The 25,387-nt window shown below is 48.0% G+C and overlaps 2 protein-coding genes across 2 annotated transcripts; both read left to right on the top strand.

Annotated features, from left to right (window-relative positions):
• Positions 1 to 4,095: 4,095 nt before the first annotated feature.
• Positions 4,096 to 5,031, top strand: LOC135984219 (olfactory receptor 51G2-like). The gene has a single exon (XM_065598831.1). It carries the CDS (start codon positions 4,096 to 4,098, stop codon positions 5,029 to 5,031), a length of 936 nt encoding a protein of 311 aa, XP_065454903.1.
• A 12,740-nt stretch (positions 5,032 to 17,771) lies between these two features.
• LOC135984217 (olfactory receptor 51G2-like) lies at positions 17,772 to 19,719 on the top strand. The gene has a single exon (XM_065598826.1). It carries the CDS (start codon positions 17,804 to 17,806, stop codon positions 18,737 to 18,739), a length of 936 nt encoding a protein of 311 aa, XP_065454898.1. The 5' UTR covers positions 17,772 to 17,803; the 3' UTR covers positions 18,740 to 19,719.
• Positions 19,720 to 25,387: the final 5,668 nt, after the last annotated feature.

Raw genomic sequence — 25,387 nt, 5'->3', positions numbered from 1 at the left:
CAGATCCTGCGGGCAGTGGCTGCTGTGACAGGCCCTGATAGTACTTATCTGATGAACCTGTGCTAGCAGGGAGCTGGAGAGGGTCCTAGAGCAGTTGTGGAGGCCCAGAGATTGGAGGGAAGGGGCTAAATACCAGTGGATCACTGAGATCTGTGCATAACTTTGTGGATCCCTGGATTCTGGGTCCCTCTTTTCATTCCTCAGGGAAAAGAGGAGTGACACCCCCCGGAACAATCCGAGGGAAATTTACCTGTATGGAGCCTTGTGGAATCTCCCTTCCCTGCCCTGCACCCTGGGTTTGTAATGCCGCAAAAGGGACTGCTGGGGAGAAATCAGGTCCTATATTATTAATTATTCTATTTTATTTTATTTTAGCAAGATCACAGCCCCCTCCCTTCCAGGGACACACAGGGACCTTGCAGCAGCAGCGCGGCAAGCCAGGGCTAAGGCGGCTTCCTGCCCACTCTGCCTCCCCTCCCTCCACCCTTCTCCCAGAAGCGGCCGAAATGTCCCGGCAGCCCCTGGGGGGGAGGTTTGCCCTATGCTGCCCCTACCGCAAGCGCCGACTCCACAGCTCCTATTGGCCAGGAACTGCAGACAGTGGGAGCTGCTGACAGTGGCTCATAGATACCTCCTGCCCCCCCACCTAGAAGCCACTGCCAGAGGGTTGTGAATGCCAGTCACTTTGGAAGCCGTGCCACCCTAGGAAAGTGCCACGCCCTAGCCCACTCCTGCACCACAAGACCCTGGCTCAGCCCAGAGCCCGCACCCCACACCCAAACTTCCTCCCAGAGCCCGACCGCCCGCACGCCCTTCCACACCCCAATCCCCTGCGCCAATAAAGGTATCTCACTTTATTTTCATTTACTTCTTATTACTTATAATATAGGAGGAGGATGGAAAAAACAGAATGAAAAATGGGAGGGGGAGATAAGACAAAACTTTCTTTTCCTTGGCTGGGTCCCAAAGGGGACCCAAAAAATAAAGCTACGCATGGGGCCCCACTAACTCTAAATCCACCACTGGTTACGACAAGCCCAGATTCCAGGAACAGAACCTGCAGCAGGGCTGGCGCTGTAGTCCAGTCACCACACGTCCCCTGTGATTTGTCCTCCTGCAGTTTGCCATTGGTCACGACAGGTGTTAAAGTTGTTGCACACGAAGCCAAGCAGCTGAGATTCCCTGATGGCCAAGTGGCCCCCAAGGGAATGTGCAAACATGCTTCATAAAGACAGTTGCCTCCCTGTCTGAACAGATACTGCCTGCTGCCTGTGCTACCTCTCTGATGACTCCTTGTCCTTTTGGGTGAAGACCTCTGGTGTCAGCAGCTCCCCTTCTAGCAGGAATTGGGTACGTTGGCAGGTTTCACTGTCTTTACAATGCACAGGGAAGGGGAAAGGCTGCGAGCTGTTTCCATTTGCAGATGTTCTGTGCAGCGGCAGAGATCTCAGCTGGACTGTTGAGGTGACTCAGTGACAGGTAGTTTGGGAACCCCTCCATATATCTGCCCATGCTCCATGGTGGGCTGTTCAAGCTACTGAGAAATCTGACATTCAAAGCAAGCTCAGAGTATGAAAATCCCAGGGCCCGGCCTCAGGATTTCTCAAGAGATCCTATTTCTAGAGGTGCCGTGTGCTCTGGGCCCGATCCTGCCAGGAGCTGAGCGAGAGGAGACCCCACGGAATGTAAGTGACCAGTTCCCAAATCGCCTCAGATTTATTTGCTCCTGGAAATTTATTCAGCAAATGCATTTTCAAGGTTTTAAATTGTCTGGCTTGATTGTGAACGCAGGAATTCAGAGCTGTGTTGCTCTGTGGTAACAGGTCCGATAGGGCGTATGTCTGTTTCCTGACTGGCTGAGGGCTCTAGAATCTCTGCCCTGTAGAGACCCCTCAGAGTTACAGAGCAACCGGCATCTCTGCCCCATCTCTGGTTTCCCAGAGCCATTTTCAAAGATGTTATTCCCTGGCTCAATTGTGAATGCAGGAATTAAGAGCTGCAGCTATTAACCCAGGGACAGAGGAGCTACTAGACTTCTGTTTGCTGACAAGCGACTGAATGAAGGCTGAGACACTGCGATCTTTTCAGATTCTGAAGAAATCCAGATGACAGACGCTACATTTTAAGTCCCACTCTCACCTGAGAAATCATCTCTGAAAGTATCAGAGGAGTAGCCGTGTTAGTCTGGATCTGTAAAAAGCAACAGAGAGTCCTGTGGCAACTTAAAGACTAACAGATGTATTGGAGCATAAGCTTTCGTGGGTGAATTCCCACTTCGTCAGACGCATGTAATGGAAATTTCCAGAGGAAGGTATAAATATGCAGGCAAGAATCAGTCTGGAGATAACGAGGTTAGTTCAATCAGGGAGGGTGAGGTCCTCTTCTAGCAGTGAACACCAAGGGAGGAGAAACTGCTTTTGTAGTTGGTTTGCCATTCACAGTCTTTGTTTAATCCTGAGCTGATGGTGTCAAATTTGCAAATGAACTGGAGCTCAGCAGTTTCTCTTTGAAGTCTGGTCCTGAAGTTTTTTTGCTGTAAGATGGCTACCTTTACATCTGCTGTTGTGTGGCCAGGGAGGTTGAAGCGTTCTCCTACAGGTTTTTGTATATTGCCATTCCTGATATCTGACTTGTGTGCATTTTCCCTTTTACGAACGGACTGTCCAGTTTGGTCGATGTTCATAGCAGAGGAACATTGCTGGGACATCATGGCGTATATAACAGTAAATCAGAAAGTAAATCAGAGGGGAAAGAATGGGTTGACATGTGTGTATTAAAGAAAAGAGGTGTAGATGTTATGCCAAAACTTCTCATTGTAATACAAATATTACAAATCAAACTTTCATGTCATGCCTGTATATTGAAAGCCAGAAGCAGAGTTGTTGGAATCTCTACAGGAAGGAGTAGTGGAAACTTCACTGCTTAATGGCTTTTGCTTTAGAAAGTATTTCAGAAGTTCTCCACATACTGTTTGCAATGGGTTTGTGCTCTTAACTCTCTGCAGTAAACAATTGTATGATACTTACATTCAGGGCCATGTACACAATCCCTCTGCAATACCTCTCTAAGTCTCAGTTTCAGTAGTATAGAGATGAGGTGCAGGTAAGAGGAGTGTTATAGTGGTTTTATGAAATTTACGCACATCACCTCTTACACACGCATGTCAGAAGTAACTTGCCTCAACTGGATATTAGGGGAAACCTAGTGTTTGCACTAGTCATACTGTGAGGATGAAGAGAAGTCTGTAGGATGATCCACATCTCTGGATTCAGACAACATAGGCCAGACAAAGCACTTCAGCTTTTCTTGGAGGGATCCTTGGGGGTCAGAGTGTATCACTGGGAGCATTTGGTAAGGGAAAGTTAATAGAACCCAGTTCTGATCAAATGTACACATTTAAACGTGGAGTGATGTAGTTGAAGTCACTATTATTGAATTAGCTTCTATGCAGGGCAGATAAATACAATGACCATTTTCACCATGCACTTGCCATGTGTTAACACATGTCATGATACAATGGGCCACAATCAGAAGTTAAGAGCCAGAAAGGGTGTCCGTGTGAATTGTAAAATTACAGTGTTCAAGTAGGCTGCGGAACGCAAAGCCACAAAATATCAATGGGACCAAGAGCTTAGAACCTTTCAAAGATTGACTGAATGTGTATATGGGTAACCACAAAATCCAATTCCAGTATTGAGGATTGTTTTAAAAAGTCTTGGAAGGGCCCACAACCTTCCTGATTTACACCACAAAATATGTCTTGCTAGTAGGTGTCGAGGGAAACTTTTCTTGGGAGCAGGTAATCTCATAGCTGCCTATTACAGGGCTTCTTCCACCTTCCACTGAAGTATCTAGAACTGGCCGCTAGATACTGAGCTAAATGGACTGCAAATCTGATCCAGTCTGGCAATACCTATCTTCCTATCTGTGGGTGTAAATCCAAGCCTATATTTTTGCTGATCTTCCTTGAGCTTTTGGGAGTCTCTAGAATTGCACAGAGAGCAGAATGGTCTCTCATTAAATATCATCTTGTCACCTTTTCTTTTTCCTTTAAGGGAGGAAAGTCAAAAACTCCTGGAACCCGCCCTGTACATTATGTCAGCTGTCAATGACACCAAACTCAAATCTGCAGTGTTCCTTCTCACCGGGATATCTGGGCAAGAAGATATCCATCTCTGGATCTCCATCCCCTTCTGCTTCATTTATGTTTTTTCAATATTGGGAAATTCAACCATTCTGTTCATTATAAAAACAGATCCAAGCCTCCATGAGCCCATGTACATTTTCCTTTCCATGTTGGCCATCACAGACCTTGGCTTATCGATATCCACCATGCCTACAATATTGGGCATATATTTGTTTAACTCTAGGGAGATCAGCCTTGATGCCTGTTTTGCCCAGCTATTCTTCATCCACTCATTTGCATTCACTGAATCCTCCATACTCTTGTTTATGGCATTTGACCGCTTTGTTGCAATCTCTAGCCCACTGAGATATGCTTCCATCTTAACCCTGCCGAGCGTATCCAAGATGGGACTGGTGTGTGTGCTAAGAGGGGTGGCCGTATCATTCCCATTCCCCTTTCTCCTGAAACGATTCCAATACTGTCGAGCCAATGTCCTCTCCCATTCCTACTGCCTGCACCAGGATGTCATGAAGCTGGCTTGTTCGGACATCACAGTCAACTACATCTATGGCTTGTTTCTTACAGTCTTCACGGTGGGGTTGGATTCACTTCTCATCTTCCTCTCTTATGTGATGATCCTCAAAACTGTGCTGAGTGTTGCATCACACGCGGAGTGCCTCAGGGCCCTGAACACCTGTGTCTCCCACCTCTGCGCTGTCCTGTTCTTCTACATACCAGATATTGGCTTGGGTTTGATACACAGATTGGGGAAGGGCTCATCTCCCTTACTACAGATTGTCCTGGGCTACATCTACCTGCTCGTCCCACCACTGATGAACCCAATTGTGTACAGCGTGAAAAGCAAACACCTTCGTGCAAGGATAATCAGATTGTTCGTCAAGTGAAAGATCAGTGCTAGCTCCAGCGCTGCTGACCTGGGAGATGAAAAACACCAGCCACCTATTCCTTGCTGGACCCTTACATCTGAGACAACATGAGCTACTGATCTCCACTCAGTACAGAGAGGTTCAGCCAGGGTTTAAGGGCTGGAGCACTGGGAGAGGGGCTGTTAGAATCATAGAATCATAGAATATCAGAGTTGGAAGGGACCTCAAGAGGTCATCTAGTCCAACCCCCTGCTCAAAGCAGGACCAATTCCCAGCTAAATCATCCCAGCCAGGGCTTTGTCAAGCCGGGCCTTAAAAACCTCCAAGGAAGGAGACTCCACCACCTCCCTAGGTAACGCATTCCAGTGTTTCACCACCCTCCTAGTGAAATAGTTTTTCCTGATATCCAACCTGGACCTCCCCCACTGCAACTTGAGACCATTGCTCCTTGTTCTGTCGTCTGCCACCACTGAGAACAGTCGAGCTCCATCCTCTTTAGAACCCCCCTTCAGGTAGTTGAAGGCTGCTATCAAATCCCCCCTCATTCTTCTCTTCTGGAGACTAAACAATCCCAGTTCCCTCAGCCTCTCCTCATAAGTCATGTGCTCCAGACCCCTAATCATTTTTGTTGCCCTCCGCTGGACTCTTTCCAATTTTTCCACATCCTTCTTGTAGTGTGGGGCCCAAAACTGGACACAGTATTCCAGATGAGGCCTCACCAATGTCGAATAAAGGGGAACGATCACGTCCCTCGATCTGCTGGCAATGCCCCTACTTATACAGCCCAAAATGCCGTTAGCCTTCTTGGCAACAAGAGCACACTGTTGACTCATATCCAGCTTCTCGTCCACTGTGACCCCTAGGTCCTTTTCTGCAGAACTGCTACCTAGCCATTCGGTCCCTAGTCTGTAGCAGTGCATGGGATTCTTCCGTCCTAAGTGCAGGACTCTGCACTTGTCCTTGTTGAACCTCATCAGGTTTTTTTCGGCCCAATCTTCTAATTTGTCTAGGTCCCTCTGTATCCGATCCCTACCCTTTAGTGTATCTACCACGCCTCCTAGTTTAGTGTCATCTGCAAACTTGCTGAGAGTGCAGTCCACACCATCCTCCAGATCATTAATAAAGATATTAAACAAAACCGGCCCCAGGACCGACCCTTGGGGCACTCCGCTTGAAACCGGCTGCCAACTAGACATGGAGCCATTGATCACTACCCGTTGAGCCCGACGATCTAGCCAGCTTTCTATCCACCTTACAGTCCATTCATCCAGCCCATACTTCTTTAACTTGGCGGCAAGAATACTGTGGGAGACCGTATCAAAAGCTTTGCTAAAGTCAAGGAATAACACATCCACTGCTTTCCCCTCATCCACAGAGCCAGTTATCTCATCATAGAATCCAATTAGGTTAGTCAGGCACGACTTCCCCTTCGTGAATCCATGCTGACTGTTCCTGATCACTTTCCTCTCCTCTAAATGTTTCATAATTGATTCCTTGAGGACCTGCTCCATGATTTTTCCAGGGACTGAGGTGAGGCTGACTGGCCTGTAGTTCCCCGGATCCTCCTTCTTCCCTTTTTTAAAGATGGGCACTACATTAGCCTTTTTCCAGTCATCTGGGACCTCCCCCGATCGCCATGAGTTTTCAAAAATAATGGCTAATGGCTCTGCAATCTCACCCGCCAACTCCTTTAGCACCCTCGGATGCAGCGCATCCAGCCCCATGGACTTGTGCACGTCCAGTTTTTCTAAATAGTCCTGAACCACTTCTTTCTCCACAGAGGGTTGGTCACCTTCTCCCCATGTTGTACTGCCCAGTGCAGCAGTCTGGGAGCTGACCTTGTTTGTGAAGACAGAGGCAAAAAAATCATTGAGTACATTAGCTTTTTCCACATCCTCGGTCACTAGGTTGCCTCCCTCATTCAGTAAGGGGCCCACACTTTCCTTGATTTTCTTCTTGTTGCTAACATACCTGAAGAAACCCTTCTTGTTACTCTTAACATCTCTTGCTAACTGCAACTCCAAGTGTGATTTGGCCTTCCTGATTTCACGCCTGCACGCCTGAGCAATATTTTTATACTCCTCCCTGGTCATTTGTCCAATCTTCCACTTCTTGTAAGCTTCTTTTTTGCATTTAAGATCAGCAAGGATTTCACTGTTTAGCCAAGCTGGTCGCCTGCCATATTTACTATTCTTTCTACACATCGGGATGGTTTGTTCCTGCAACCTCAATAAGGATTCTTTAAAATACAGCCAGCTCTCCTGGACCCCTTTGCCCTTCATGTTATTCTCCCAGGGGATCCTGCCCATCTGTTCCCTGAGGGAGTCAAAGTCTGCTTTTCTGAAGTCCAGGGTCCGTATTCTGCTGCTCTCCTTTCTTCCTTGTGTCAGGGGGGATAGCTCACTGGGGGATGGAAACCAAGGCAGTCAGCAGCATTTACAAAGGGCTTGTCTACACTACCAAGTTTTGTCCATGAAACTAATGTCGACATGAGAAAATCGACAAAAGCAAAGTCGCCAAAGCGAGTCTACATTTTCTCCCTCTGTCGATAGTTTGTGTCCACATTCAGGGCACTATTGTCGACAGCGTGAGCAATGCACTGTGAGTATGTATATGTGATGTTACTGACATAACCTGTGACCGTATAGATCATTTTTGCAACCACCCTTATATATTTGCAGCAAGTATTGTACAAAGGATGTTGTGTAAGTTGTCTATGGAAAGGTTATGATTTGCTGATTATGATTATGCTGTCTGTATGTGTGTATCATTTTTGTAGTTGAAGTTACGAATATTGGCTATGTACTTGTATTTTAATGTGTTTTAATTCTAAGTAGCCTCAGTGAGGCATTTGGTCAACTTCTTGAGAAGGGACTATTCTCAGTAAGTGCCAATCAAGAAGCACTTAACTGACCATGGACTTTATGAGACGCCAATCCACAACTGAGCTTTCCTGTGAACGTTCAAACTAACATGTAAACAACGGCGTCAGGCTATAAGGAACTGAGTCATGTATGGACATGTGACTTGCCCATGTGGCTCCAGTCTGCATCTTGCTGCTGTAAATTTCCACAGTAAGAACAGAGAAGTGTCCTTCCACAGGGCAGAGACTATAAAAAGCCCTGGAAACTCTCCCATTTTGTCTTCAATCCTGCTTCTTGCCTCTGAAGGGACCTTGCTACAAACTAAAGCTCTCAACAAAGGACTGAATGACCCATCCCAGCTGTGGATGTTTGTATTCCAGAGACCTGATTTGAGCCTGCAGTTTATTCCATCACTGCTACAAGTCTTAAACCAAGAACTTTCCCTTTACTGTATGTAATTGATTCCATTTAACCAGTTCCAGCTCTCATCTATATATCTTTCTTTTTATGAATAAATAAATCTTTAGATTTTAGATTCTAAAGGATTGGCAACAGCGTGATTTGTGAGTAAGATCTGATTTGTACAGTGACCTGGGTCTGGGGCTTGGTCCTTTCGGATCGGAAGAACATTTTTTCTTTTACTGGGGTATTGGTTTTCATAACCATTCATCCCCATAAGGAGTGGCACGGATGGGGATACTGGGAAACAGGAGAGTCTAAGGGAATCGCTTGTATAACTTATGGTTAGCCTGTGGGGTAAAACCAGAGTCTTCTCTGTTTGGCTGGTTTGGTGCCTTGGTGTGCAAAGGAACCCCAGCCTTGGGCAGTAACTGCCCTGCTTTAAGCAATTTATCCTGAATTGGCACTCTCAGAAGTGTCCCACCAAGGGCAGCATCGTTACAGTATCCCACAGTCCCTGGTGACGCCATCTGTCTCTAGGTGTTGTGGGAAGGCGGAAACGGAGCGTGGTGCATCCTGGGATGTGCAAAATATCCCATCATGCACTGCTTTGTGTCCCAGCGCTCCAGTGGTTTCCAGCTTCCTTTCATGCTGTTTTTCCAACTCTCAGTCTTTGTAGTGCGCACCAGCATCTGCAGTGAGCTAGGATGGATCGTGTATTTCTCTCTTTCTCTTCCCTATGTGCTGTTAACTGTCGTGAGGAGATTGCGCATGGCAGCACAGTTACTCGTTAAGTTACTGACAGAGGATGACTTGCAGGCGCCCAACATTCTGCCTGATATGGATGGCAGCAACTTATCAGTGCTTTTGGCATTCTCAAAGCAGCTGCATACATAGACCAACACTTTTGGGCTAGGGAAACAAGCTCTGATTGGAGGAATCACATTGTCATGCAGATGTAGGATGAAAACCAGTGGGTACAGAACTTTAGGATGCATAAAGCAACCTTCCTGGAGCTATGTGCTGAGCTGGCCCCCGACCTGCGGCACATGGACACCAGAATGAGAGCTGCCCTTTCAGTAGAGAAGCGTGTTGCAATCGTTGTGTGGAAACTGGTCAATCCAGACTGCTACCAGTCAGTTGCAAATCAATTTGGAGGGGGGAAGTCCACTGTTGGGGCTGTATTACTCCAAGTGTGCAGGGCAATAAATCGCATCTTGCTACAGAAGACCGTGACGCTGGGAAATGGGCATAAAATAGTGGATGGCTTTGCAGAGATGGGTTTCCCTAACTGTGACGGTGCAATTGATGGCGCACACATTCCAATTTTAGCGTCAGACCCCCTTGCATCGGAGTACATCAATAGGAAGGGATACTTCTCCATTGTGGGAGGGAGTGCGGGGCTCGAGATCTGGGAGGAAGTTTGGGTTTGGGATGCGGGCTCTGGGCAGGGCCAGGGAGTTGGGGTGTGGGAGGGGATGCGGGGCGTCAGGCTCTGGGAGGAAGTTTGAGTTTGCGATGGGGGCTCTGGGCTGGGCCGGGGGGTTGGGGTGTGGGAGTAAGGGCAGGGGGTCGGGCTCTGGGAGGAAGTTTGGGTGTGGGGAACGGGCTCTGGGCTGGCCAGGGGGTTATGGTGTGGGAGGAAGTGCATGGGGTCGGGATCTGGGAGGAAGTTTGGGTGTGGGGTGCTGGCTCTGGGATGAGACAGGGCCTTGAGGTGCAGAAGGGGGTCAGGGAGTGGCACTTCCCTAGGGTGGCGCAGTTCCCAAAGCTGCTGGCATTCACACCCCTCTGGCAGAGGCTTCTAGGCGGGCGTAGGAGGGCAGGGGGCTGCTGTTCCTGGCCAATAGGAGCTGTGGAGTTGGTGCTCTGCGTGGGGGAGCATACGGTGACACCCCTCCATGGGCCGGAGGGACATGCCGGCTGCTTCTGGGAGCGGGGTGGAGGGAGGGAGGCAGAGAGGGCAGGGAGCCGCCTGAGCCCCGGCCTGCCGCGCTGCTGCTGGAACATCTCTGTGTGCCCCTGGTGGGGAGGGGGCAGCAGGTTTCCGGGGCAGGGGCAGCACACGGATCTGCCTCCTGTCCCGCACAAAGGGTGTGCAGGGACGTGCCAGAAGTCAGCCGCTTCTGGGCGTGGCATGGGGCCACCAGCTACAGCATCCAAGCAGGCTGCCTGCCTGAGACCTGCTACACCGCCGGCCGGGACTCGGGGGCAGGTTGTCAGATGAAATTTCTCCTGCATTTTTCGGGCTCCCCTGTGGTTGGGGGCTCCGTGCCACCACACGGCTTGTTTCATGGTAAATCCACTCCTGGTCATCACTGTCCATATGGTTCCAATTAGTCACGTGGCTACCTTGGGGGAGGCCAAGTGGTAATGATGATGCTGTCACAGCTGTGATCTTGCTGAAATAAAATAAAATAGAATAATAATATAGGACCTGATTTCTCCCCAGCAGTCCCCTTTGCTGCATTACCTACCTAGGGTGCAGACCAGGGAAGGGAGATTCCACAAGACTCCCTACATGGACATTTCCCTCGGATTGTTCTGGGGTGGGGGGGTTCCCTTTTTTTCTCCCTGAAGAATGAAAAGAGGGACCCAGAATCCAGGGATCCACAAAGTTAGGGACATATCTCAGTGATCCACTGGTAGCTGGGCTCACCCAACAACAATCTCTGGGACTCCAGATCTGTTCTAGGACTCTCTCCAGCTCGCTGCTACCACAGGTTCATCCGAGATGTGCTACCAGGGCCTGCCACAGTAGCCACTGCCCGCAGGATCTGCTGAAGGGGTGTTGTACAGGGTAGAGGGGGTTGCACAGAGATAGGAAGGCTGATTGAGTAGCTGATGGGCACAATACCTCAGCCATAGTCGGGAGGTTTTGACCTTTCCATACGCAGAATGCGGCCATAGACTCAGTCCGTATTACGTTCACATATGTTACGAGGAAGAGGTAGATGAAAACCTCCAATTTCTAAAGTCAGTAAGAGCCTATGGGACCAGGGCCGGTGGAAGGATGTTTCACGCCCTAGGCGAAACTTGCACCCTGTGCCCCCCTCCCCGTCCCCGAGCCCCTGCCCGGAGGCGACCCCCTGCGCAGCAGCTCCCCCCCTCCGCCCTGAGGCGCCCCCCCATGGCAGCTCCCCACCCCCTACCCTGAGGCACCGCCCCGGCCCCAGCTCCTCCCTGCCCCGCCTCCTCCCCGAGCACGCTGTGGCTGCTTCACTTCTCCCGCCTGCCAGGCTTGTGGTGCCAATCAGATTAGGCAGCCACGGCGTGCTCGGGGAGGAGGCAGGGCAGAGTTGAGCTGGGGCGGGGAGTTCCCCTGAATGCCACCCCCCCCCCCCCCCTTCCTGCATGAATGCCAGCGGCCTAAATGGTTGCACTGGCCCTGTATGGGACAAAAGCCTCCTTTCCAAAAAATGTCAGGTCAGCTGGGACAGGACTTAAATAAGGGACTGTACCAGCGAAAACAGGACCAATGGGCACCCTACCACACACTCAAATGTGAAACTGCAGAACTATCAGCTGTGGTTTGTAACCTATCACTTAGCTTCTGTACCAAGGTGCCTCAGGACCCTCTGTTGCTTCTGTACCAAAAGAGTGGAGGATAGCTAATGGATATTAACCAGTATTGGCAGGGATGGTGTCCATAGCCTCTTTTTGCCAGAACCTGGGAATTGAGCGACAGTGGATGGATCACTTGATGATTCCCTGTTCTGTTCATTCCCTCTGGGGCACCTGGCATTGATTGACCATTGTCAGAAGACAGGATAGTGGGATAGATGGACCTTTGGTCTGACCCATTATGGCCGTTCTTATGTTCTTATGACGTCTGCTAGGGTTACAGAAGGAGTCCCTGAAAAAGGCTTGTCTGCAGCAGTCCATCCATCAGAGAAACAATTTAAGAACATAAGAGTGGCCATATTGATTCAGCCCAATGGTCCATCAAGTCCAGTGTCCTGTCTTCTGACAGTGGCCAGTGCAGACGCTTCAGGGGGAATGCACAAAACAGGGCAATTATCGAGTGATCCATCCACTGTCGTCTATTTCAAGCTTATGGGAGTCAGCGGTTTAGAGACACACAGAGCATGGGGCTGAATCCCTGACCATCTTGGCTACTACCTACTGATGGACCTATCCTCCATGAACCTACCTAGTTGTTTTTTGGATCAGTTATATTTCTGTGTGAGGAAATACTTTCTTTTGTTTGTTTTAAACCTGTTGCACATTAACTTCAAGGGTGACCCTGGTTGTTGTGTTATGTGAAGCGGTAGATAACATTTCCTGATTCACATTCACCACACTTTCTCCACACTCATGATTTTATAGATCTCTATCATAACCACCTTAGTCATCTCTTTTCCAAGCTGAGAAGTCCCAGTCTTTTTAATCTCTCCCAATACGGAAGCTGTTCCATACCCCTAAACTTTTTTGTCATCCCTCTCTGTTCTTTTCCAATTCTAATATTTAATTTTTGAGATGAGGCAACCAGAACTACACAAAGTATTCAAGATGGGGGTGTACCATGGATTTATGTAGATGCGATATGATATTCTCTGTCTTATTATCTATCCAGGAGGATACCACTATTTACCTCTCTCCCTTTTGAACACTGACTATTAATTCCTACCCTTTGTCTCCCATCTTTTAACTAGTTACTGATCATAAAATTATAGAAGATTAGGTTGGAAGAGACCTCAGGAGGTCATCCAGTCCAAACTCCTGCTCAAACCACGACCAAGCCCAACCAAATCATCCCAGCAATGAGAGGACCTTCCTTCTTCCCCCATGACTGTCTTCTTTTCTTAAGAGCCTTTGGTGATGGACTTTGTCAAAGACTGCCTGAAAGTCCAAGTACACTATATGCCCTGGATCATCCGTGACTACATTTTTCTTGACACACTAAAAGAATTCTAATAGATTGGTGAGGTATGATTTTTCTTTGAAAAGCTGTATTGATTCTTCCCCAACAAAGTGTGCTCATCTTTGTGTCTGATGATTCTGTTCTTTACGATCGTTTCAACCAATTTGCCTGGTACTGAAGTAAGGCTTCCTTGCCTGTATTCCCAGGATCACCTCTGGAGTCTTTTTTTTTTAAATCAGCATCACAGCTAGTCATCTGATACAGAGGCTGATTTAAGCCGAAGGTCACATACCACACTTAGTCGTTCTGAAATTTGGTTTTTGAGTTCCCTCAGAACTCCTGGGTGAATCCCATCTGGTCCTGGTGACTTATTACTGTTGAATTGATGAGTTTGTTCCAAAACCTCCCATACAGACACCTCAGTCTGAGACAGTTCCTCCAATTTGTCATGTAAAAAGAAAGGCTCTGGTGTGGGATTCTCCCTCACGTCCTATGCAGTGAAGACCAATGCAAAGAATTTACTTAGCCTCTCCACAGCAGCCTCATCTCCCTTGAGAGCTCCTTTAGCACCTCAGACATCCAGTGGCCCCACTCATTTTGTGGCAGGCTTCCTGCTTCTGATGAACTTTGAAAAAAAATTGCCACAGCCACCAAAAATAATGAGATTTGTTTACAAAAATGAGATTTAAAAACATACTAATGTGGAGTTGGTTTTCATTTGCCTTTGGTGTCTGAGCCTTTCAGGTGCACCTGCTTCAGATTTCCTAGCTTTTCTGCAACGCACTTTTTCAGATAAACTTTTTTGAAGCAAACTGAAAGCTGAGGTTCCCGGGCAGTCTCTTGATTCCAGAAGTTGGGGCTTTAAAAATGACAGGAAATAATGCAAGACTCCCAAGAAAATCTCCAGCGGTGGCGCTGCTGGGCATATTGCATGAGGAGCACCCACAAACAGAGGACCTGAGAGTGAGGAGACATTGCTGGTCACACAGTCCACCAGCGGCAAAGACACTGTTTCCTTCTTTACTGTGCTACAGAGCCTCCTGTTGTAAGGAACAAGGTTACACCACAGCCAGCCAGACATGACAGGGACGGGCTCGCAGAGTCACTGGGTACCTGAGGCACAGCTCCGACGGTCGTTCTTCTTGTTCAGGCATGAGACACGCTCACGCCAGGTAAGCAAGGCCATGCACATTCCTCATGGAAATGATCATGACCCAGTCCCAGCTCCAAGTGCCTGCTGTTTGCTCTATTGGAGACAAACAGCTGCCTCCCCCACATCCAGCTACCCCCAAACTTGGTGAAGATGGAAATTTGGATGCAGGCTGGGAGGTCTATTCAGTGCTACAGCAGCTCTCATTGCTCATGTATTGGGTGAGGGTCAGGATCAGAGTGAGGGGCATCACAGCAGGGCTCTGTTCGGCCAGGCAACTCTCTCCAGATCCTTCTCTCTCTGAAAGCACGTCCTGATTCCCCCTCTTACTGCAGAGCTGCAGGAGGGGCCCAGAACTCCCTCCTCAAAGGGGGCTGTGCTAATGACAGGCCTCATCACCAAGAGGTCATGGGAAGAGTTCAGGTTCTCCACCCAGTGCCCCAAATCACCCTTATGAGGCACACAGAGCTGAAATCTCTCTACGGCACTTAGCTCCGGCCCCAATCATTATAGTGTCCGAGCGCCTCTCGGTTTGTAACCCCCTGCGCCAATAACGATCCCTCACTTTATTTTCATTTACTTCCTATTACTTATAATATAGGAGGAGGATGAAGAAAAGAGAATGAAAAATGGGAGGGGGAGATAAGAGAGAATATTCTTTTCCTTGGCTGGGTCCCAAAAGGAGAACCCAAAAATAAAGCTACGCATGGGGCCGCACTAACTCTAAATCCACCACTGGTTACGACAAGCCCAGATTCCAGGAACAGAGCCTGCAGCAGGGCTGGGGCTGCAGTCCAGTTGGGAAGCATCACCACGCGTCCCCTGTGATCTGGTCTCCTGCAGTTTGTCCTTGGTCACAACAAGACTTAAAGCTGCAGCACACAAGGCCAAGCAGCTGACATTCCCCGATGGCCAAGTAGCCCCCAAGGGAATGTGCAGACATGCTTCATAAAGACACATGCCTCCCTATCTGAACAGATACTGCCTGCTGCCCTGCAACCTCTCTGATGACTCCTTGTCCTTCAGGTTGAAGACCTCTGGTGTCAGCGGCTCCACGTCTAGCAGGAATTGGGTACGTTGTCAGGTTTCAGTATCTTTAAAATGCGAAGTGAAGGGGAAAGGCTGCGAGCTGTTTCCATTGGCAGATGTTCTGTGCAGCGGCAGAGGACTCAGCTGGGCTGTCGGGGTGACTCAGTGACGGGGCTGGAGGACAGGCAGCGCTACGTAGGTTGGGAACCCCTCCCCTACATCTGCCCATACTCCACGGTGGGCTGTTCAAGCTACACAGAAATCTGAAATTCAAAGCTAGCTCAGAGTATGAAAATCCCGATGCCCCGCGTCAGGGTTTCTCAATCGGTCCTATTTCTAAAGGTGCCGTGTGCTCTGGGTCTGATCCTGCCAGGGGCTAAGTGAGATGAGACCCCACAGATTATCAGTGACTAGTTCCCAAATCACCTCAGGTTTATTTGCTGCTGGAAATTTAATCAGCAAATGCATTTTCAAGGTTTTATTGTCTGGCTCGATTGTGAAGGCAGGAATTCAGAGCTGTGTTGCTCTGTGGTAACAGGTCCAATAGGGCATATGTCTGTTTCCCGACTGGCTGAGGGGTCTAGAATCTCCATAGATTATTCCTCAGAGGGACTGAGGAGCTACTAGACTTTTGTTTGCTGACAAGCAACTGAATGAGGGCTGAGACCTTGTGATCTCTGGTTTCCCAGAGCCATTTTCAAAGATGCTACTCCCTGGCTCAGTTGTGAATGCAGGAATTCAGTGCTGCAGATACTCCGGATGGAGGCTCCAGACTGACAAAACGGAATCTGAGGAGAACCAGTCAGCTATTAACCCAGGGACAGAGGAGCTACTAGACTTCTGTTTGCTGACAAGTGAGTGAATGAGGGCTGAGACGCTGCGATCTTTTCAGATTTTGAGGAAACCAATATGACAGACGCTACATTTTAAGTCCCACTCTGTCCTGAGAAATCACCTCTGAAAGCAGATCAGAGGGGAAATAATGGGTTCACAGGTGTGTACTGAAGTACAGATGTGTAAATATTATGTCAGAGCTTCTCATTGTAATACAAATATTACAAATCAAACATTCATGCCATGCCTGTATATTGAAAGCCAGCAGCAGAGTTGTTGGAATCTCTACAGGAAGGACAGTGGAAACTTTACTGCTTAATGGCTTTTGCTTTAGAAAGTATTTCAGAAGTGCTACACATACCGTGTGCAATGGGTTTGTGCTGTTAACTCTTTGTTCAGTGAATAGTTGGACAATACTGTCTCCTGGTTACTGACCAGAAGTTGGTTCTAACATTCAGGGTCATGTACACAATCCATCTGCAATACCTCTCCAAGTCTGTGTTTCAGTAGTATAGGGCTGTGGTGTAGGAAATAGGAGTGTTATAGTGGTTGTATGAAATTTACGCACATCATCTCTTACACACGCATGGCAGAATTAACTTAGACACTCAACTGGATATTAGGGGAAACCTAGTGTTTGCACTGGTCATACTGTGAGGATGAAGTGAAGACAGTAGGATGATCCACATCTCTGGATTCAGACAACATAGGCCAGGCAAAGCACTTCAACTTTTCTTGGAGGGATTCTTGGGGGTCAAAGTGTATCACCGGGAGCATTTGGTAAGGGAAAGTTAATAGAACCCAGTTCTGATCAAACGTACACATTTAAATGTGGAGTGACATAGTTGAAGTTACCATTATTGAATTAAGAAACTGTCCCTAAGAATTTATCCCATGTACCTTAAGAGAAAGTGGTATAATTTGGACTCTCGGGAGGTGAGAAAATAATATATAATGAGGCAATGAAAGATGTTTATGAATAGCTTCTATGCAGGGCAGATAAATACAATGACCATTTTCACCATGCATTTGCCATGTGTTTACACACATATGTCATGATACAATGGGCCACAATCAGAAGTTTAGAACGAGAAAGGGTGTCTGTGTGCAGGTCACAATTGTAAAATCAGAATGTTCTAGTAGGCTGCAGAACTCAAAGCCACAAGATATCAATGGGGCCAAGAGCTTTGAACCTTTCAAAGACTGACTGGATGTGTATATGGGTAACCAGAAAATCCAATTCCAGTATTGAGCACTGTTTTAAAAAGTCTTGGAAGGGCCCACAACGTTCCTGATTTACACCACAATATATGTATTACTAGTGGGTGTCGAGGGAAACTTTTCCTGGGAGCAGGTTATCTCATAGCTGCCTATTACAGGGCTTCTTCCACCTTCCACTGAAGCATCTGGAACTGGCCGCTAGATACTGAGCTAGATGGACTGCAGGTCTGATCCACTCTGGCAATGCCTGTCTTCTTATTGGTAGTGTAAATTCAAGACTATGTTTTTGCTGATCTTCCTTGAGCTGCTGGGAGTCTCCAGAATTGCACAGAGAGCAGAATGATGTTTCATTAAATATCACCTTGTCACCTGTTCTTTTTCCTTTCAGGAAGGAAAGTTTAAAACTCCTGGAAACTTGCCCTATACATTATGTCAGCTGTCAATGACACCAAAATCAAATATGCAATGTTCCTTCTCACTGGGATATCTGGGCAGGAAGACGTCCATCTCTGGATCTCCATCCCATTCTGCTTCATTTATGTTTTTTCAATATTGGGAAATTCAACCATTCTGTTCATTATAAAAACAGATCCAAGCCTCCATGAGCCCATGTACATTTTTCTTTCCATGTTGGCAGTCACAGACCTTGGCTTATCGATATCCACCATACCGACAATACTGGGCATATATTTGTTTAACTTTAGGGAGATCAGCCTCGATGCCTGTTTTGCCCAGCTGTTCTTCATCCACTCATTTGTATTCACTGAATCCTCCATACTCTTGTTGATGGCATTTGACCGTTTTGTCGCGATCTCTAACCCGCTGAGATATGCTTCCATCTTAACCCTGCCGAGAATATCCAAGATGGGACTGGTGTGTGTGCTAAGAGGGGTGGCTGTATCATTCCCACTCCCCTTTCTCCTGAAACGGTTCCAATACTGTCGAGCCAATGTCCTCTCCCATTCCTACTGCCTGCACCAGGATGTCATGAATCTGGCTTGTTCGGACATCACAGTCAACTACGTCTATGGCTTGTTTCTTACAGTCTTCACGGTGGGATTCGATTCACTGCTCATCTTCCTCTCTTATGTGATGATCCTCAAAACCGTGCTGAGTGTTGCATCACACGCAGAGTGCCTCAGGGCCCTGAACACCTGCGTCTCCCACCTCTGTGCTGTCCTGCTCTTCTACATACCAGATATCGGCTTGGCTTTGATACACAGATTGGGGAAGGGCTCTTCTCCCTTACTACAGATTGTCCTGGGCTACATCTTCCTGCTCGTCCCACCCCTGATGAACCCAATCGTTTACAGTGTGAAAAGCAAACACCTTCGTGCGAGGATAATCAGAGTGTTCATCAAGTGAAAGATCAGTGCTGGCTCCAGCACTGCTGACCTGGGAAATGAAAAACACCAGCCACCTATTCCTTGCTGGACCCTTACATCTGAGACAACATGAAATACTGATCTCCATTCTGTAGAGAGAGGTTCAGACAGTGTTTATGGCCTGGAAAACTGGGTGAGGGGCTGGTGAGGCAGGACAGCTCACTGGGGGATGGAGACCAAGGCAGTCAACAGCATTTACAAAGGGCTTGTCTACACTACCAAGTTTTGACAATTAAACTAATGTCGACACGAAAAAATCAACAAAAGCAAAGTCACCAAAGCGAGCCTACATTTTCTCCCTCTGTCGATAGATTGTGTCCACATTCGGGGCACCGTTGTCGACAGCGTGAGCAATGCACTGTGGGTACATATCTGTGATGTTACTGACATAACCTGTGAGCATATAGATCATTGTTGCAACCACCGTAATATATTTGCAGCAAATATTGTGCAAAGATTGTTGTGTAAGATGTCTATGGAAAGGTAATGATTTGCTGGTTATGATTATGCTGTCTGTATTTGTGTATTATTTTTGTAGATGAAGTTATGAATATTGGTGATTCTAAGTGGCCTCAGTGAAGCATTTGGTCAGCTTCTTGAGAAGGGACTATTGTCAGTAAGTGCCCAGTCAAGAAACACTTGACTGACAATGGACCCTGGGAGACACCAATCCACGTCTGAGCTTTCCTGAGAAAGTTCAAACTAACATGTAAACAATTGTGTCAGCCTACAAACTGAGTCATGCATGGACATGTGACTTGCCCATGTGGCTCCAGTCTCCATCTTGCTGCTGTAATTTTCCACAGTAAGAACAAAGACGTGTCCTTCCACAGGGCAGAGAGTATAAAAAGCCCTGGAAATGCCTCAATTTTGTCTTCAATCCTGCTTCTTGCCTTGCTACAAACTGAAGCTCTGAACAAAGGACTGAATGACCAACCCCAGATGTGGATGTATCCCACAGATTTGATTTGAGCCTGCAGTTTATTCCATCACTGCTACAAGCCTGAACCGAGAACTTTCCCTTTACTGTATGTAATTGATTCCATTTAACCAATTCTATCTCTCATCTATATTTCTTTCTTTTTATGAATAAACCTTTAGATTTTCGATTCTAAAGGATTGGCAACAGCGTGATTTGTGGGTATGATCTGATTTGTATATTGACCTGGGTCTGGGGCTTGGTCCTGTGGGATCAGGAGAACCTTTTTTCTTTTACTTGGGTGTTGGTTTTCATAACCATTCGTCCCCATAATGAGTGACACTGGTGGTGACACTGGAAAACTGGAGTGTCTAAGTTAATTGCTTGTATGATTCCTCTCTTATGTGATGATCCTCAAAACTGTGCTGAGTGTTGTATCACACGTGGTTAGCCAGTGGGGTAAAACCAGAGTCTTCTCTGTTTGGCTGGTTTGGTGCCTTGGTGTGCAAAGGAACCCCAGCCTTGGACTGTAACTGCCATGCTTTAAGCAATTTATCCTGAATTGGCATTCTCAGAAGTGTCCCACCAATGGCGGCATCGTTACAATATCCCACAGTCCCTGGTAACGCCAGCTGTCTCTAGGTGTTGTGGGAAGGCGGAAATGGAGTGTGGCACATCCTGGGATGTGCAAAATGTCCCATCATGCACTGCTTTGTGTCTCAGTCCTCCAGTGGTTTCTGGCTTCCTTTCCTGCTGTTTTTCCAACTATCAGTCTTTGTAGTGCGCACCAGCATCTGCTGTGAGCTAGGATGGATCGTGTATTTCTCTCTCTCTCTTCCCTATGTGCTGTTAACCGTCGTGAGGACATCGCGCATGGCAGCACAGTTACTCACAAAGTTACTGACAGAGGACGACTCGCAGGTGCACAACATTCTGCCTGATATGGACGGCAGCAACTTATCAGTGCTTTTGGCATTAACAGAGCAGCTGCATACGTAGACCATCACTTCTGGGCTAGGGAAACAAGCTCTGATTGGTGGGATCACATTGGCAAGCTGGTGTGGGATGAAGACCAGTGGGTACAGAACTTTAGGATGTGTAAAGCAACCTTCCTGGAGCTATGTGCTGAGTTGGTCCCCAACCTGCGGCACATGGACACCAGAATGAGAGCTGCGCTTTCTGTAGAGAAGTGTGTTGCAATCGTTGTGTGGAAACTGGTGAATCCAGACTGCTACCGATCAGTTGCAAATCAATTTGGAGAGGGGAAGTCCACTGTTGGGGCTGTATTACTCCAAGTGTGCAGGGCAATAAATCGCATCTTGCTACAGAAGACCGTGACTCTGGGAAATGTGCATGAAATAGTGGATGGCTTTGCAGAGATGGGTTTCCCTAACTGTGGCTGTGCACTTGATGGCACACACATTCCAATTTTAGCGCCAGACCCCCTTGCATCGGAGTACATCAATAGGAAGGGATACTTCTCCATGGTGGGAGGGAGTGCGGGGGTCGAGCTCTGGGAGAAAGTTTGGGTTTGGGATGTGGGCTCTGGGCTGGGCCAGGAGGTTGGGGTGTGGGAGGGGATGCGGGGGGTCGGGCTCTGGGAGGAAGTTTGGGTGTGGGGTGCTGGCTCTGGGATGAGACAGGGCCTTGGGGTGCAGAAGTGGGTCAGGGGGTTGCACTTCCCTAGGATGGCGCATCTCCCAAAGTGACTGGCATTCACACCCCTCTGGCAGAGGTTTCTAGGCGGAAGGGCAGGGGGCTGCAGTTCCTGGCCAATAGGAGCTGTGGAGTTGACGCTCTGGGTGGGGGGAGCATACGGTGAAACCCCCCCCAGGGGCTGCAGGGACATGACGGCCACTTCTGGGAGAGGGGTGGAGGGAGGGAGGCAGAGAGGGCAGGGAGCCGCCTTAGCCCCGGCCTGCCGCGCTGCTGCTGGAACATCTCTGTGTGCCCCTGGAGAGGAGGGGGCAGCAGGTTTCCGGGTCAGGGGCAGCACACAGATCTGCCTCCTGTCCCGCACCAGGGGTGCGCAGAGACGTGCCAGAAATCGGCCGCTTCTGGGCCTGGCATGGGGCCACCAGCTACAGCATCCAAGCAGGCTGCCTGCCTGAGCCCTGCTACGCCACCATTTGGGACTTCGGGGCAGGTTGTCAGATGAGATTTCTCCTGCATTTTTCAGGCTCCCCTGTGGTTGGGGGCTCCGTGCCACCACACGGCTTGTTTCATGGTAAATCCACTCCTGGTCATCACTGTCCATATGGTTCTGATTAGTCACATGGCTACCTTGGGGGAGGCCGAGTGGTAACGATGATGCTGTCACAGCTGTGATCTTGTTTGAAATATAATAAAATAGAATAATAATATAGGACCTGATTTCTCCCCAGCAGTCCCATTTGCTGTATTACCAACCCAGGGTGCAGAGCAGGGAAGGGTGTTTCCACAAGACTCCCTACATGGACATTTCCCTTGGATTGTTCCGGGGTGGGGGGGTTCCCTTCCCTTCTCCCTGAAGAATGAAAAGAGGGACCCAGAATCCAGGGATCCAGAAAGTTATGCACAGATCTCAGTGATCCACTGGTAGTTAGGCTCACCCCCCCACACCCTGAGGCGCCCCCTCTCCCCCCCGTGGCAGCTCCCCCCCTCCGCCCTGAGACACCCCCTGCCCCAGCTCAACCCTGCCCCGCCTCCTCCCCGAGCACGCCGTGGCTGCTTCACTTCTCCCGCCTCCCAGGCTTGCGGTGCCAATCAGCTTAGGCGCCGCAAGCCTGGGAGGCGGGAAAAGTGAAGCAGCCACGGTGTGCTTGGGGAGGAGGTGGGGTAGGGAGGAGGTGGGGTGGGGAGATCCCCTGCATGCCCCCCCCTTGCTGCAGGAGGCCCTCCCCACGCTCCACTGCCCCAGCTCCCTCCGCCTAAATGCCGGCGGCAACCGGGGCAGCCGAAGATCCAGCCACTGTGGTCGTTGCCGAAGAAAATGGCACCCCCCAAATCCTAGCGCCCTAGGCGACTGCCTATGTCACCTAAATGGTTGCACCGGCCCTGTATGGGACAAAAGCCTCCTTTCCAAAAAATGTCAGGTCAGCTGGGACAGGACTTAAATAAGGGACTGTACCAGCCAAAACAGGACCAATGGGCACCCTACCACACACTCAAATGTGAAATTGTAGAACTATCAGCTGTGGTTTGTAACCTATCACTCAGCTTCTGTACCAAGGTGCCTCAGGACCCTCTGTTGCTTCTGTACCAAAAGAGTGGAGGATAGCTAATGGATATTAACCAGTATTGGCAGGGATGGTGTCCCTAGCCTCTTTTTGCCAGAACTTGGGAATTGAGCGACAGGGGTTGGATCACTTGATGATTCTCTGTTCTGTTCATTCCCTCTGGGGCACCTGACATTGATTGACCATTGTCAGAAGACAGGAGAGTGGGATAGATGGACCTTTGGTCTGACCCATTATGGCCGTTCTTATGTTCTTATGACGTCTGCTAGGGTAACAGAAGGAGTCCCTGGAAAAGGCTTGTCTGCAGCAGTCCATCCATCAGAGAAACAATTTAAGAACATAAGAGTGGCCATATTGATTTATCCCAATGGTCCATCAAGTCCAGTGTCCTGTCTTCAGACAGTGGCCAGTGCAGACGCTTTAGGGGGAATGAACAAAACAGGGCAATTATCGAGTGATCCATCCACTGTCGTCTGCTTCCAGCTTTTGGGAGTCAGCGGTTTAGAGACACACAGAGCATGGGGCTGAATCCCTGATCATCTTGGCTACTAGCTACTGATGGACCTATCCTCCATGAACTTACCTAGTTATTTTTTTGAATCAGTTATATTTCTGTGTGAGGAAATACTTTCTTTTGTTTGTTTTAAACCTGTTGCACATTAACTTCAAGGGTGACTCTGGTTGTTGTGTTATGTGAAGTGGTAGATTAGACTTCCTGATTCACTTTCTCCACAACACTCAAGATTTTATAGATCTCTATCATAACCCCCCTTAGTCATCTCTTTTCCAAGCTGAGAAGTCCCAGTCTTTTTAATCTCTCCTCATATGAAAGCTGTTCCATACCCCTAAACATTTTTGTCACCCCTCTCTGTTCTTTACCAATTCTAATATATAACATTTGAGATGGGGCAACCAGAACTGCACAAATTATTCAAGATGGGGCGTACCATGGATTTATGTAGATGCAATATGATATTCTCTGTCTTATTATCTATCCAGGAGGATACCACTATTTACCTCTCTCCCTTCTGAACACTGACTTTTTATCCCTACCCTTTGTCTCCCATCCTTTAACTGGTTACAGATCACAAAATCATAGAAGATTAGGTTGGAAGAGACCTCAGGAGGTCATCCAATCCAAACCCCTGCTCAAAGCAGGACCAAGCCCAACCAAATCATCCCAGCGATCAGAGGACCTTCCTTCTTCCCCCATGACTGTCTTCGTTTCTTAAGAGCCTTTGGTGATGGACTTTGTCAAAGACTGCCTGAAAGTCCAAGTACACTATATGCCCTGGATCACCCGTGACCACATTTTTCTTGACACACTAAAAGAATTCTAATAGATTGGTGAGGTAGGATTTTCCTTGGAAAAGCTGTATTGTTTCTTCCCTAACAAAGTATGTTCATCTTTGTGTCTGATAACACTGCTCTACAGCCAAAATGCTTCTGAAATAAATGTAGTCAAACACTACTAACTCTGGGTCACTGAGAACGAAAATGATGCTTAAAATTGTTGATTGGCTCTAGTTTTCAAGATATGCTATTGGGTCAGTATATACGACCCTTGACTTGGGAATGGCGGAGGATAAGTCAGTTATAAAGGGAAGGGATCTCAGTTTAAACCAGAAATGACTAAAATACATCTTTGACTGGATCTATGAATAAATCTATGACTGGGTTTGGACAGTACTTGCTTTTTAGGCAAAACAATGAATGATGCAATCTGAAGCTGGTATTGCATCATACATGATATGAATTGCATCGTGTTATTCCTAGAAGTCATGGATGATGCAATCATAACGAAGCTTACATCACTCTGCTGAACAAATTGCCCTAGATCAGCTCTAGGAGTTATACCGTGTCGTCCTCTCTTATTTGTCAGTGTTTGATTTTGCAAAGGGACACATTTCTGTTTAGCCTAAGTGAGCAGAGATGCCTCGTACTTGTGTGAATAGTACAGATAACTTCTGCTATGTTTGTAGTGAAGTGACCTTTGCATCACAAAAGCGCAGTATAACCGCTATGATTAAGAAAGTCTATCACCTTTATTTTGGGTGCAAAATTAGAGATGAGGACAAGAGGTGGGCCCCACACATATGCTGCAACACTTGTGCAACAAATCTTGGCCAGTGGTTGTTGGAAAAGGAAATCTATGCCTTTTGCAGTGCCAATGATTTGGAGAGAGCCAACAGATCATACCAGCAATTGTTACTTCTGCATGGTGTCTCCAATTGGGAAAGGTGTGTCAAAGAAGAAAAAGTGGACTGTGCATTATCCAAACATTCTATCAGCTATACGCCCAGTACCCCACGGAGAAGGACTGCCGGTTCCTGATGCACCAGAATCATTCTCACTTGAATCAGACGAGGAAGAGGAAGAGGATGAAACTTCTGGTCCTGAACCATCAATGTCACAGGACCACATTTTCTCCCATCCTCCTCCTCTGAACCACACCTCATAACACAAGGTGAACTGAATGACCTTGTTAAGG

The sequence above is a fragment of the Chrysemys picta genome, chromosome 1 (genome assembly GCF_011386835.1).
Source record: "Chrysemys picta bellii isolate R12L10 chromosome 1, ASM1138683v2, whole genome shotgun sequence".
Taxonomy (NCBI): domain Eukaryota; kingdom Metazoa; phylum Chordata; order Testudines; family Emydidae; genus Chrysemys; species Chrysemys picta.
This window is presented reverse-complemented; position numbering and strand designations above follow the sequence as displayed.